The following is an 11,710-nucleotide window of genomic DNA, read 5'->3' as shown; positions in this document are numbered from 1 at the left end:
TATTATGTGAACTGCTGTATGAAAAGTGAATTTACTCTGTAAATCTTCACCCAAATCAAAATAAAATTTAAAAAAAGAAAAGAAAAGAAAGAAAGGGAATTCACTTTGTAGGTTACTGGCATGGGGAGGGAAGGAGAAGGATTAATTTTGGGCTAGTTGGGGGCCATACACTGAGATGGGTAAGGGGAGGGATGTATAGAGAGTCTGTAACCACCCTGATAACACTAGGAAAAGGGAGGGCACTGAATTGTGCACATAAGATATAGATGACAGATGCTAATACCAACCAGCTTGCCCACAATACTGGATTACCATTAACACCAAACACCAGGCTATAGATAAACACATAAGCATCTGAGAAGATCAAATGGGGGTCAGTGAACAGGAATACACTCTAGACCAAGGATAGAGTCAGATGAGGCTAATCTTGCACAGATACCACTGATACAAAATACCCACAATCCTTGCAGAAACAACACATGACAGACACAGAGCAGTCCCTCACAGACACTCATATACTATGGGAGAGAGATCCAACAGATCTATCGTCTCAGGGCCATAGTACTGGGGGACACCAGACTCAATTGGCACAACAAAATACATAAAAGCCTTGTTCCTCATCCTACATTGGTGAGTAGTGACTGGGGTCTTAAAAGCTTTCAAGTGGTCGTGTAAGATGCACCTAATGGTCTCCTAGTGTCCTAGCATCGGAAGCGAAGAAGAGTGGGGGGAGGGGGGAAACCAAGGGCATTTGGAAGCAATCAGCCCTACAACATGATGGCCCTTGAGACCAGAAGAACTAGACGGTGCCCAGCTACCAATGCCAACCACTCAGGAAAGGATCCAATCTAGAGATCCTGGATAGAGTGGGAGGAAAAACATGGAACAAAATCCAAAATCCAAAAACTCAGTAATGACCAGAATTACAGGTTGGATGGAGTCTGGTGAGGCCCCCAATACTATGGCCCTGGAATACATTCTGCATCTGGAATAAAACTCACTCCCAAGGGCTGGGTCTCATCCCAGTAGTTAAGAAGATGTACATGCAGACCACTCAATCCAGGGGACGCACCCACATACTCTATGGAAATACATCCCTTGGAGCAATAGAACATGGGGCACCAGAGGGGCAACTTTCACATGGAGGTATTACAGGACAGACAGGAGTGTATATCTATAAGGAGAACAGGGGGAGGGTTACTGGGCAGAGAGGGGAGGAGACTGGGTTAGGGTTGGGCATGATAAATGGGGAGTGAAACTAAATGTACACGTAATGTTGAATGTAAAACAAATTCTTAAAATTTTTAAAAAAAGTGTTTTTTTCTTTCTTTTTTTTTTTTTCAAAGACCTATATGAAGAAAACTATAAAACACTACTACAGGAGACAAAAAAGGACCTACATAAATGGAAGAACCTGCCTTGTTCTTGGATGTTGTTGTTATGTGCCATTGAGTCAGACCTGACTCATAGTGACCCCTCCTTGGGTTTCCGAGGCAGTATCACTATGGAAGTAGATTGCCCCATCTTCCTTCCAAGGAGTGGCTGGTGGGTTTGAACCGCCAGCCTTCTGGTTAGCAGTCAAGTGCCTTAGGCACTATAGGTAGACTGAATATTGTGAAAATGTGAATACTATCTAAAACAATCTACACACTTAATGCAATCCCAATCCAGATACCAACAAAAATTTTTAAGGACATAGAAAACCAATTACTAACTTCATATGGAAAGGAAAGAGGCCTTGGATAAGGATAGCACTACTGAAGAAGAAGAACAAAGTGGGATGTCTCATACTCCCAAATCTTAAAACTTACTATATGCCCACAGTAGTCAAAACAGCATGATATTGGTACAATGATAGACAGATAGACCAATGGAACAGAATCATAAGCCCAGATATAGACCCATCCATCTATAGACAACTGATCTTTGACAAAGGTCCAAAACCCATTAAATGGGGAAGAGATAGCCTCCTTAACAAATCGTGCTGGCAAAATTGGATATCCACTTGTAGAAAAATCAAACAAGACCCATATCTCACCCCATACACAAAAACAAACTCAAGTTGGATCAAAAACTTAAATGTAAAACCCAAAACTATAAAATTCATCAAAGATAAAATGGGGGCAAATCTAGGAGCCCTCATTTATGGCATAAATAGACTATCAAACATAACCCAGAATGCCCAGGAGGTTGAAGAGAAGCTAGATGACTGGGACCTTTTAAAAATTGAATTTTTATCTGTATCGAAAGACTTTGTCAAAGGGGTAAAAAGAGAGCTTACAGATTGGGAGAAAACATTTGCCTATGACATATCTGACAAAGGATTTATCTCCAAAATCTATAGAAAACTTCAAAATCTCAACACCAAAAAGACAAACAACCCAATTCAAAAATGGGCAAAAGACTTGAATAGACACTTCAGTAAAGACAATATGCTGGCAGCCAACAAACACAAAATGGATAAAGCTCCTAAATGTGAACATCAAAACCATAAAATTATGAGGAGAAAATATAGAGGTTTGTCTGCAAACCTAGTTTCTAAGAATGGATTATCAGATATGACAAAAGCACAAGTAGCAAATGACAAAACAGATAAAGATGTTGTTGTTGTTGTTATGTGCTGTCGAGTTGGACCCGACTCATAGCGACCCCTCCTTGGGTTGCCGCCGAGGCAGTATCACTACAGAAGTAGATTGCCCCACCCTCCTTCCAATAAGTGGCTGGTGGGTTTGAACCGCCAGCCTTCTGGTTAGAAGTCAAGTGCCTTAGGCACTATGCTTTGTTCAGCAACGAATTTTATAAGCAAGGTGAAAAGACAATCTCCAGATTGAGAGAAAACTTTTGGGAGCCATATAGCTGATAAGAGTCTAATATCTAATATACATATGTTGTTGTTGTTGTTATGTGCTGTCGAGTCCGACCCGACTCATAGCGACCCCTCCTTGGGTTTCTGAGGCAGTATCACTACTGAAGTAGATTGCCCCATCTTCCTTCCAAGGAGTGGCTGGTGGATTTGAACCGCCAGCCTTCTGGTTAGTAGTCAAGTGCCTTAGCCACTATGCTACCAGAGCTTCCAATATACATATAATTTCTACAATTTAACAACAAAAAGACAACCCAATAAAAAACTGGGCAAAGGGCTTAAACAAACTTTTCATCAAAAATAATATTCAAATAGCCAAGAAACACATGAAAAGATGCTCGTTGTTATTAGCCATTAAACTCATTGTGGAGCCAATTCCAACTCATACTGGCCCTATAGGACAGAGTATAGGAACTGTCCTATAAGGATTCCAAGTTGTAAATCTTTATGGAAGCAGACTATCATATCTTTCTTTTGTGGAGCAACTGGTGGGTTCCAGTTGCCAAACTTTCATTTGGCAGCTGAGCCCTTAGCCACTACACCACCAGGGATTTTTCATTAGCCATTAGGGAGATGCAAATCAAAACTACAATAAGATACTGCCTCACTCCATTAGAATAGCAATAATTAAAAATAAGCAAATAAACTCAAAACACAACAGGTGCTTGAGAGCTTGTGGAGAAACTGGAACTCTCATCCACTGCTGGCAAGAATGTAACATGGTACAGCTGCTATGCAAAACAGTTCGGCATTTCGTCAAAAAGTTGAACCATATGAATTACCATATGACTCAGCAATTCTGGGTATACTGTATTCCCAGAAGAAGTGAAAGCAGGAACACAAACAGAAACTTGTATACCAATGTTCATTGCAGCACTTTTCACAATAGACAAAAGGTGGAAATAATCTAAATGCTATCAACAGATGAATGGATAAACAAAATGGGATATATACAGACAATGGAATATGCTCAGCCATAGCAAGAAATGCCACAACGTGGATGAACTTTGAAAATATTATGCTGAGCAAAATAAATCAGTCACAAAAGGACAAATACTGTATGATTTCACTTGTATGAAATAAGCAAATATATAGAAACTTAAGATTATTAGTGGTTACCAAGGATGGATAGAGGAACACTGTTGGCATAGTGCCTAAGGCATTTGACTGCTAACCAGAAGGCTAGTAGTTCAAACCCACCAGCCCCTCCTCAGAAGGATGACTGGGCAATCTACTTCCATAGCATTACTGTCTTGGAATCCCAAGGAGGGGTCACTATGAGTCGGATCCGACTAGACGACAGTGAGTTTTTGAGTTTTATGGATGGGTAGAGAGAAATTTTGCATAGGGGGCAATAGTTTATGTTAATGGTGGTGGAATAATTTGGAAAAAAGATAGTGGTAGTGGTTGCACAACATGAAGAATGTTATCTATGACACTGAATTATACATATAGAAAATACTGAATTGACCAATGTTTTGTTTTGTGTATTCTCACCATCAAAACCAAAAAACAAAGCACACACAAAAATAACTGATATGAATCTACCATTATCTCAAAATAAAATATTTTACTAAGAATTTTATTAGTGGTGAGGAGCATCATGTTGGATCTCTGGCTGCATGCAACTGCTCAGTGTGATGCTGGCAGCAGTATGAAGTCACTGTTATTACTATAATCTCCACCAGGAGTGCTGCCTCTTCAGCTCACTGGCCTAAGTGTGTTCCCCTCCCTATCTCACGGTCCTACTCTCAGTGACCACATTCTTTACTCTTGTGTTCTCATTTCTAAGTTTCCAGGCCTTGTATGGTTGGTGATGAGCAGAGAGGAGAGCACTGGGGACAGGGACATGAAGACCCTTCCAGACATGAAGAAGGTGAGTGAGGCAAAATCATTGCTCATTTGCTAAATCTGAATGAGATTCAAGTATTACTTGCTTACTGACCAAATCAAAGTTCTGAATTTTGATTAATGAATGCAATTAAAATTGTTTTTTTCCCTTCTCCAAAAATCACTGCTATTGATTCAATTCAGACTCATAACAACCCTATAGACCAGGATATAACTACACCATAGGGTTTCCTACAGTCTTTATGGAAGCAGACTGCCACATCTTTCTCCCATGGAGCAGCTGGTGGGTTTGAACCATTGACCTTTCAGTCAACATCTGAGTGCTTAACCACTGTGCCACCAAGGTTCCTTCAAAAAAAAAATCTACTTCCTAAACCCAAACTCACACATGCTCTAAGGCTCTTGAGGTAAAACATCCAAGTATAGTTGAGACTAGAGCTGATACTTCTTTTGGCTTATATCTCTAGCTACATAATGAGAGGATCTTGTTTTTTCCCTTCAAGTAATCAAATAATGAAGCAGAATTCTCTGGCCTACACAGGCTGCAATGCAGGCCAGGGGTCCTTGGAGGTCTTGTGCTATAGTAATCTTGAGGAAGAACCAGCATGAGAGCATGTGGCCCTAGTTTGCTGGACTTCAGGCCTACAGGGGAGGGTGGCTGTTGGGAGAGGAGGGCTGGCTAGGGCAGTGCCAGCACCTGTGTTTGTAGCTCCGAAGGACCCTCTGGACATTGATGGCTGCTTTATCCAGGGCCTGGCTCCTCTGAACTTCCAGCAGAGTTTCTTGGTGGTCCTGCAAGCAGAAGAACCATCAGACAGTTACCCAACTCTCACGTTGACCCTTGCCTGGGGCTGGCTCTGTCTCTGAAGTTAGTTCCTCTCAAACTTCTGCACATCCCCACAGGAAGGCAAGCAGGAGGAAGGAGCCTCAACTTGACTCTGATGTAGCTCATGGAAGGGAGCTGCCAGCTATACTCCCCACCTCCACCTAAGAACTTCCTATTTCAACTCTTTCTTCCTGGTAATTCAGTCTGGCAAACTTCCTTTCTGCTCTGGAGAATGGGGGAAGTGGGAGAATAAAGCAGTCCCCTATGAGCACAAAGTTTCCCTGGAATTGTGTTTTATTTCCCAAAATTCATGTGAAATTTGCTTTCTACTATATAACAGACCCCTTCTTGTTTCAATATAAACAACCTATAAGTAGGATCCATGATGTAAGAGGATAAGTCTTATTCATCCCTGGACTGTGATTTTCTCAGCCCATCTCATGCTTTCCCTAGGTTCCCTTCAGTTTCTCAAAGGCAGGAATTGAGGACAAGCTGTGAACTTTGTTTAACACAGGTCAACATGACCTTCCTGCCTCCATTATGCTTCCATCAAGCAAGGATTGAGCCTCTTCATAGCACATCCTGAGAGAGCACTGGTGACACAGAGAGGGATGGGGATGCAGCTGTAGCCTCAAAGACCAGCTAGACTGGGAGTGGGAATGGACAAGGAGGTGGCCCCTTCTAGGCTATAGGAACAAAGTTGCCCATATAGCCTCCCTCCAAAAACTGTCACCATTCAATGCCCAGTGCAGGCCCCTCTCCTCTTGCTGCCTTCCTCTGACAACCTTGCCTGAAGGGAACAGTGTGAATGTGGTTGAGGGGGGTGGCCAGACTGGCAGAGCATCTTGCTGGTTCACTTGCGCTGACCTCTTTTTTCTCTTCCTCCTCCTTTGCTCACCCTACTCAAGGCCTAGGGAACATGGTGTTTCTTTCCCAGATGGCTCTTTGACCCCACCCACCACTGGTGCTCCTGGGAGGGCCTGGGGCCAGTCAGCTGTGAGGTTGCCTCTGACACAGCCTGAGCCTTCCCTGTAAGTTGTTGCTGCTGTTGGTAGGACTGTGATGCACGTGCAAGTCTGCCATAAGATGTACCCCTACATAACTGGTTTAAGAGGGTGGGGTGGAGAAAGCAAGGGGAGCCTTCCAGACTCCAGGAAAGCTAGGCTTCTCCTGGCTTATTAGAGGACTAGGGCTCCAGGAGGTTAAGAGGCCTTCCTGAGCTCTTCCTTGCTCTCATTCTGTAGCTTCCTCATCTTCAGTCTTCTAGTTCTTTGAGAAGGCCTCCCAGACTTCTGGGAGGAATGGGGCCTACTGAACCTCTCCCAGAGGTTCCCCTTGGTACACCTCACTCCCCCAGGCATGATTTTCTACATCTGAGGTGCCCCATGAATGTCTCAGGCCAAGTGAGCAAAGACTGCCTGCCAAGGCCTGGGCCCAATGTGGGGTGACCCAGGAGCTGGGGATCAGCATGTTCCTTGGGGTCTCACCTTCAGGAAAATTTTGGTCTTTCCCATTTTCCAGTCTTTGTCTGTCCTCAGCAACATGTCAGCAATTTGCAGGGTCATCTGGTGGAACTTGTCTCGAAGCTGCCAAGGAGACAGAGTGGGCCAGTTCAATTGGAGTTGAGACTCCAGAGGCAGGCTGGAGAGACTCCTCTGACAGCTTTGGGGTCTGGATCCTCCTTGAGTGTCTCAAATGGACCTATATCTTTCTCCTCCCACAAACTTCCCAGTTTGACCAAACTTCCTGCTTGACCAGGGCATAGACACAAGTGAGTACCTTATCAAAGGCAAATCCAAGATGAGTACCTGGCCTCATGGATGACATGGGCACTCAGGCCTCACTGATTTTGGGACCTGGGCCCTTAATGAAGGTGTTGAACAGTTGGCCCTTGGCCAGATCAAATTTCAGATAACTGATGTTTGAGGAAGAAGATGAGGACTTTTTGTCCCTACTAGCTACCCAGTCACACTTCATCCCCTGACAGCCTACCATTTAAGAAAGAGTATTTGCTCTAAAAGTGAAAAACCTAGAAAGAACTTACTCCACCACCAGCAGTGGTCTAGACTCCATCCTGCCCTTCACCTACTGTACTGGCCACAAGAAGTTAAGAGATAAGATGCCTGACTTGAAAAAAGGGAGAACAGGGATAATTTCAAAGCTTAGTGTCCCAAGAGGGTAGACCTAAATGGTACCCTGGGCATCAGAAAAATAGCAGGAGGACCTTGAATTTGGGGGGTGATGATGCCAGGAGACCAGGAGAAGGGAAGAATTAGCCTGGTTTTGTAGTCTCCTCTTCAGAGCAGTGGAGTAGGTGGGGCCAAGTGCACACCTGCATCCTCAAGGCACTGGGCAGTAGGACTTGGAACCTCTGAGAGAACTCTTCAAACGTGTAGCGAATGGGGAATCCAGACTTGCGGATCTGCACAGTCTCCATCATGCCCGAGTAGCGCAGCTGCTTAATGCATAGCTCCCGGTGGAAGAGCTGCATACAGAAGGAGCAAGATCAGAGGGCTTTGGAAGAGACAGAAAGCCCACCCTCCCTGACATCCTCCTCTAGCCACAGAGTGGGTCACTTGCCCAATGAGATATTTAGCAGGCTCCAAAATATAAGCAGAAATAACACATTCTTGGTTTAATTCAAATTATATTTTGAAGAGATATAGCTGGATGAAGTAGCTGAAAAGTGCTCAAAGTGTTTCCAAGCAGATACAGGTTGATATGAAACTATGACCACAAGAATATGAAATGATTCTATTATCTGCAAGATAAATATATCTTGAAAAGTATAAATACAAAATTTATCTGTGTATGTCTTGTTTAAAATGTTTTAAGCACCCAAAACAGTGATTCCAAAGAACATTGCTTCTTCCAGGGCCAAAAACAGCTTAACCTTGGGTAATCATTTAGCTCCCATTTTTCTATTTCCTATGAGCCAGGAGCTCTGGTGGTGCTGTGGTTAAAACATTAGGCTGCTAACAAAAGGTAAGCAGTTTGAATTCACCAGTCACTCCTCCACAGGAGAAAGATGAGGCTGTCTGCTTCTGTGAAGATTTACAACCTTGGAAACCCTATAGGGCAATTCTACTTTGTTCTATGTGTCGGAATTGACTTGATAGCAGCATTTGGTTTAGTTTTAGCCCATGGGCTAGGCTTTTCTCATTTAATCTTCACAGTAGTCACACGTAATGAGTAATTAGCTCCATTTAGAGATAAGATACCCACTGAACTCTGGCATCAGCTGTAGACCATACCCCCAACTTTTCCATCATCCTGCAATTCCAAAGGCTAAGGGAGTGGGCCTGGGCAGAAGGCTTTGGGCCATATTCCAGGGCTTGCTGAGTAAACAAGCCACATGGCCAAACACAACTCTGTGGTGTGAAGTCAGCAAGCACAGAGCTGGGCTTAGAATTAAACAACTCCCCAGAAGCCTAGACTACACTGCAAGACTTCTAGGTGTCTTGTCATTAAATATAACCCTGCAAACCAACTTCATCTATCAGCAACAGACAGTAGATGTTTACCCTAAAAGTTTCTCTTTCCCAAGACCTGTACCTTTAAGATTTTCTGTATTCCATGTGATTTGTTATTCTGCACTACTGTAAAACCTTAAAAACCCCAGCTGTACATTCATTCTTTCATCATGAGATTATAAATGACATATAAGCAAAAAACTGCTTTGCAATAGTTGCAAGAATTTCTCTAGAACTGACTCCCCATTTGCAACCCTCTTTATTTCTCTCTCACTCTTAATAAATACTTGATCTCTTTAATAGCCAAAATCTTACTGTTTTTAACAGTTCTGGTGTCAGAAGTGGGGTTCAGAGTTTCCTGTCCTGATGACCCTGGCCTGTTGGTAACACGTGATGATCACATGAGCAATTTTCAGCCCTCTGTCTCCCCCAGACATCTGAGGTCTTTAAGATAAATGAACTCCTGGGCTGATGTCTGCTCTCTTTACGGCACAGCATATTAGGGATAAACTATTTATCTTTCTCCTGGGCTAGGTCTGGCATTTAACTTGGCATTGAATCTTAACCTTCTTCTTAGATTGGGTCTGGTATGGGTCATAACTGCAGACAGGTCCAGTATCAAGGTGTTTTTCCCAGACTGGGTGAGGTATTTCTCCATGACTGGGTCTAGTGTTGAATTCTTTCTCCTGGACTGAGTCTGGAATTGGGGTCTTTCTCCTGGACTAGGTCTGGCATTGTATTTCTCTTCTGGACTGGGTTTGGATTGGGAGATTTAAACCTAGACTAGGTCCCACACTGAGGTCATTGTGACTGGTCAAAAATGAAACTAGGTTTCACTGAGCAGTCACAATTTCAAAATTTGAGATACTGAAGATAATGGGCTCCATGGATTCTAGTAAGGGGTTTCTAGATCTTCGTTCTGCAGATTAACCAAAAGTGTTGTTCATTGTCTTTAAGACAACAATTTGGAGCTTTCCCACCTCCTTCAGCAGGGATACCTACTTATTCAGTCCTCAGGCCTTCAGTTTCATTAAATCTTTCAATCAACTTAACTAAGATGATTTGGAAATTCAGAGGCCTCAATAAAGCTCATTATTTAAGATAAGATTGTTTATTTACAGAGCAAATTAGGAAAAATAAAAAAAGAAATACTATAATATTAAGACTAGATAGCCCTAATGGAAGGCTGATTTTAACTGGTATTCTGAAGTCACAAACAAATTTAATAAATCCAAAACGCCTCCTTGAAAAAAACTTTCTGCAGAAAGGAAAAGAAAACCTAAAATATTACAGCTAAGGATCCGATTCTCTAAATAAACAAACAAAAAAATAAAAAAAGAAAGGAAATGAATTTGTTTTGGATTATGAAAAAAATTATAGCAGGTTTATTTGATGGATTTGTAACTCATTTATGAACACAAATATAAACTTAAATGAGAAAATGCCTTTTTAGAGGAAATAATTCAGCTAGTTAACATTTTGAGTGAGGGTTAAAATATAAGAAAAAGAGAAAAAGAAACTCTGAAAGCTAAGAAAATATGGTTTATAATAAGTTATAATAAAAGGGTAAGTTATAATAGATAAGGTATAATAAAATGAAAAGATCTATTTGTTTATGAACTAGTGAAAATTATTCAACTTAAAAATGTTAAACCTATTTTAAGGTTTTTTTTTATTTTCTAATGAACAAAATGTAGAAACATAGACAAGACATATAAAAACAAATCAAAAGGAGAGTCTAAAACTCCAGAGCTGACAGGCTGGAAGAGAAAATGTTTTCCAAAGTTCATGATTATTTGCTAATTCTTGTTAAATTTTAGTTTTTCCAAAATGTATCTTTAAGATCAAAGGAGGAGAGATGATTTAAGGGAGAAACAGAAATAAATATTTCTACAGTTCAAAGAGAACTAGAGAAGGAAAGGCAAAAATGAGATTTGAAATAAAGATCTATGTAAGTAGCTAAAGGACCAGAGACAACTAGAAAGAAAGTCTGTATACAGGAAGAAAAAAATATAATATAACTAAAGTATTAGTAAAAGAAAAAAGCTAAAAAAATAGATAAAGAATTAAGAAAAGAGCCATGAAAGTGATGCAACCAGAGTCATAAGATAGTGGAAGAGACTGTAAACCTAAAGGTATTTTTAAATGAAAAATATGGTAATATATGACTGATTCAAAATGGAGTCTCATCAGTAATCACCATGCTATTTCCCTCTAGCATCTTAGTGCTTGAAAAACTAGGTGCAGTGTTTGAATTAGGGATTCTGGTGCCCTGAAAACCTCACTGAGTCAGAGTGCACCAAACTCATGGGAGTTGAATTAGAAAAGAGAAAGGGACAAGGGGACAAAAAATAACAAGATCCTGTGGAGTGCTGACACGCAGAGGAGAAAGGCCATTAGAGACCTCCCTGGGTTAAGGAGGAAGACAAACCACACCACCATACCAGCAATCACCCCAAGGATCTACCTTCAGCACCTGATTTTATCTGTAACTTGGGTTGGCTAGATGCAAATGGGCATGGCCAGTGCCATTGAAACCCGAGCAGAGAGTCCATTAGGGCCATAAGAGGGTGGGCCCAGGGAGGTGCCCCCACAGCAGAACACTGATCAGGCTTGGGTCAGCTTGTTGTTGTTGTTGTTGTTTGCCGTCGAGTCGGCCCTGACTCATAGCAACCCCTCCTTGGGTTTCCGAGGCAG

The 11,710-nt window shown here is 41.9% G+C and overlaps 1 protein-coding gene across 1 annotated transcript in view; it reads right to left on the bottom strand.

Moving 5' to 3' along the window:
- MYO7B (myosin VIIB) overlaps positions 1–11,710 on the bottom strand; it is a 151,072-nt gene that overhangs the window by 52,221 nt on the left and 87,141 nt on the right. Inside the window, exons 16-18 of the mRNA XM_042783052.1 lie at positions 7,873–8,025; positions 7,028–7,126; positions 5,412–5,506 (exon numbers count right to left, since the gene is read on the bottom strand). Coding sequence (XP_042638986.1) covers positions 5,412–5,506; positions 7,028–7,126; positions 7,873–8,025 — 347 coding nt within the window. The remainder of the gene's footprint in view (positions 1–5,411; positions 5,507–7,027; positions 7,127–7,872; positions 8,026–11,710) is intronic.

The sequence above is a fragment of the Orycteropus afer genome, unplaced genomic scaffold, assembly GCF_000298275.1.
Source record: "Orycteropus afer afer isolate SDZICR_OR568_19922 unplaced genomic scaffold, OryAfe1.0 scaffold00612, whole genome shotgun sequence".
Classification (NCBI taxonomy): domain Eukaryota; kingdom Metazoa; phylum Chordata; class Mammalia; order Tubulidentata; family Orycteropodidae; genus Orycteropus; species Orycteropus afer.
Note: the sequence above shows the minus strand (reverse complement) of the source record. Positions and strands in the feature narration are given on the sequence as shown.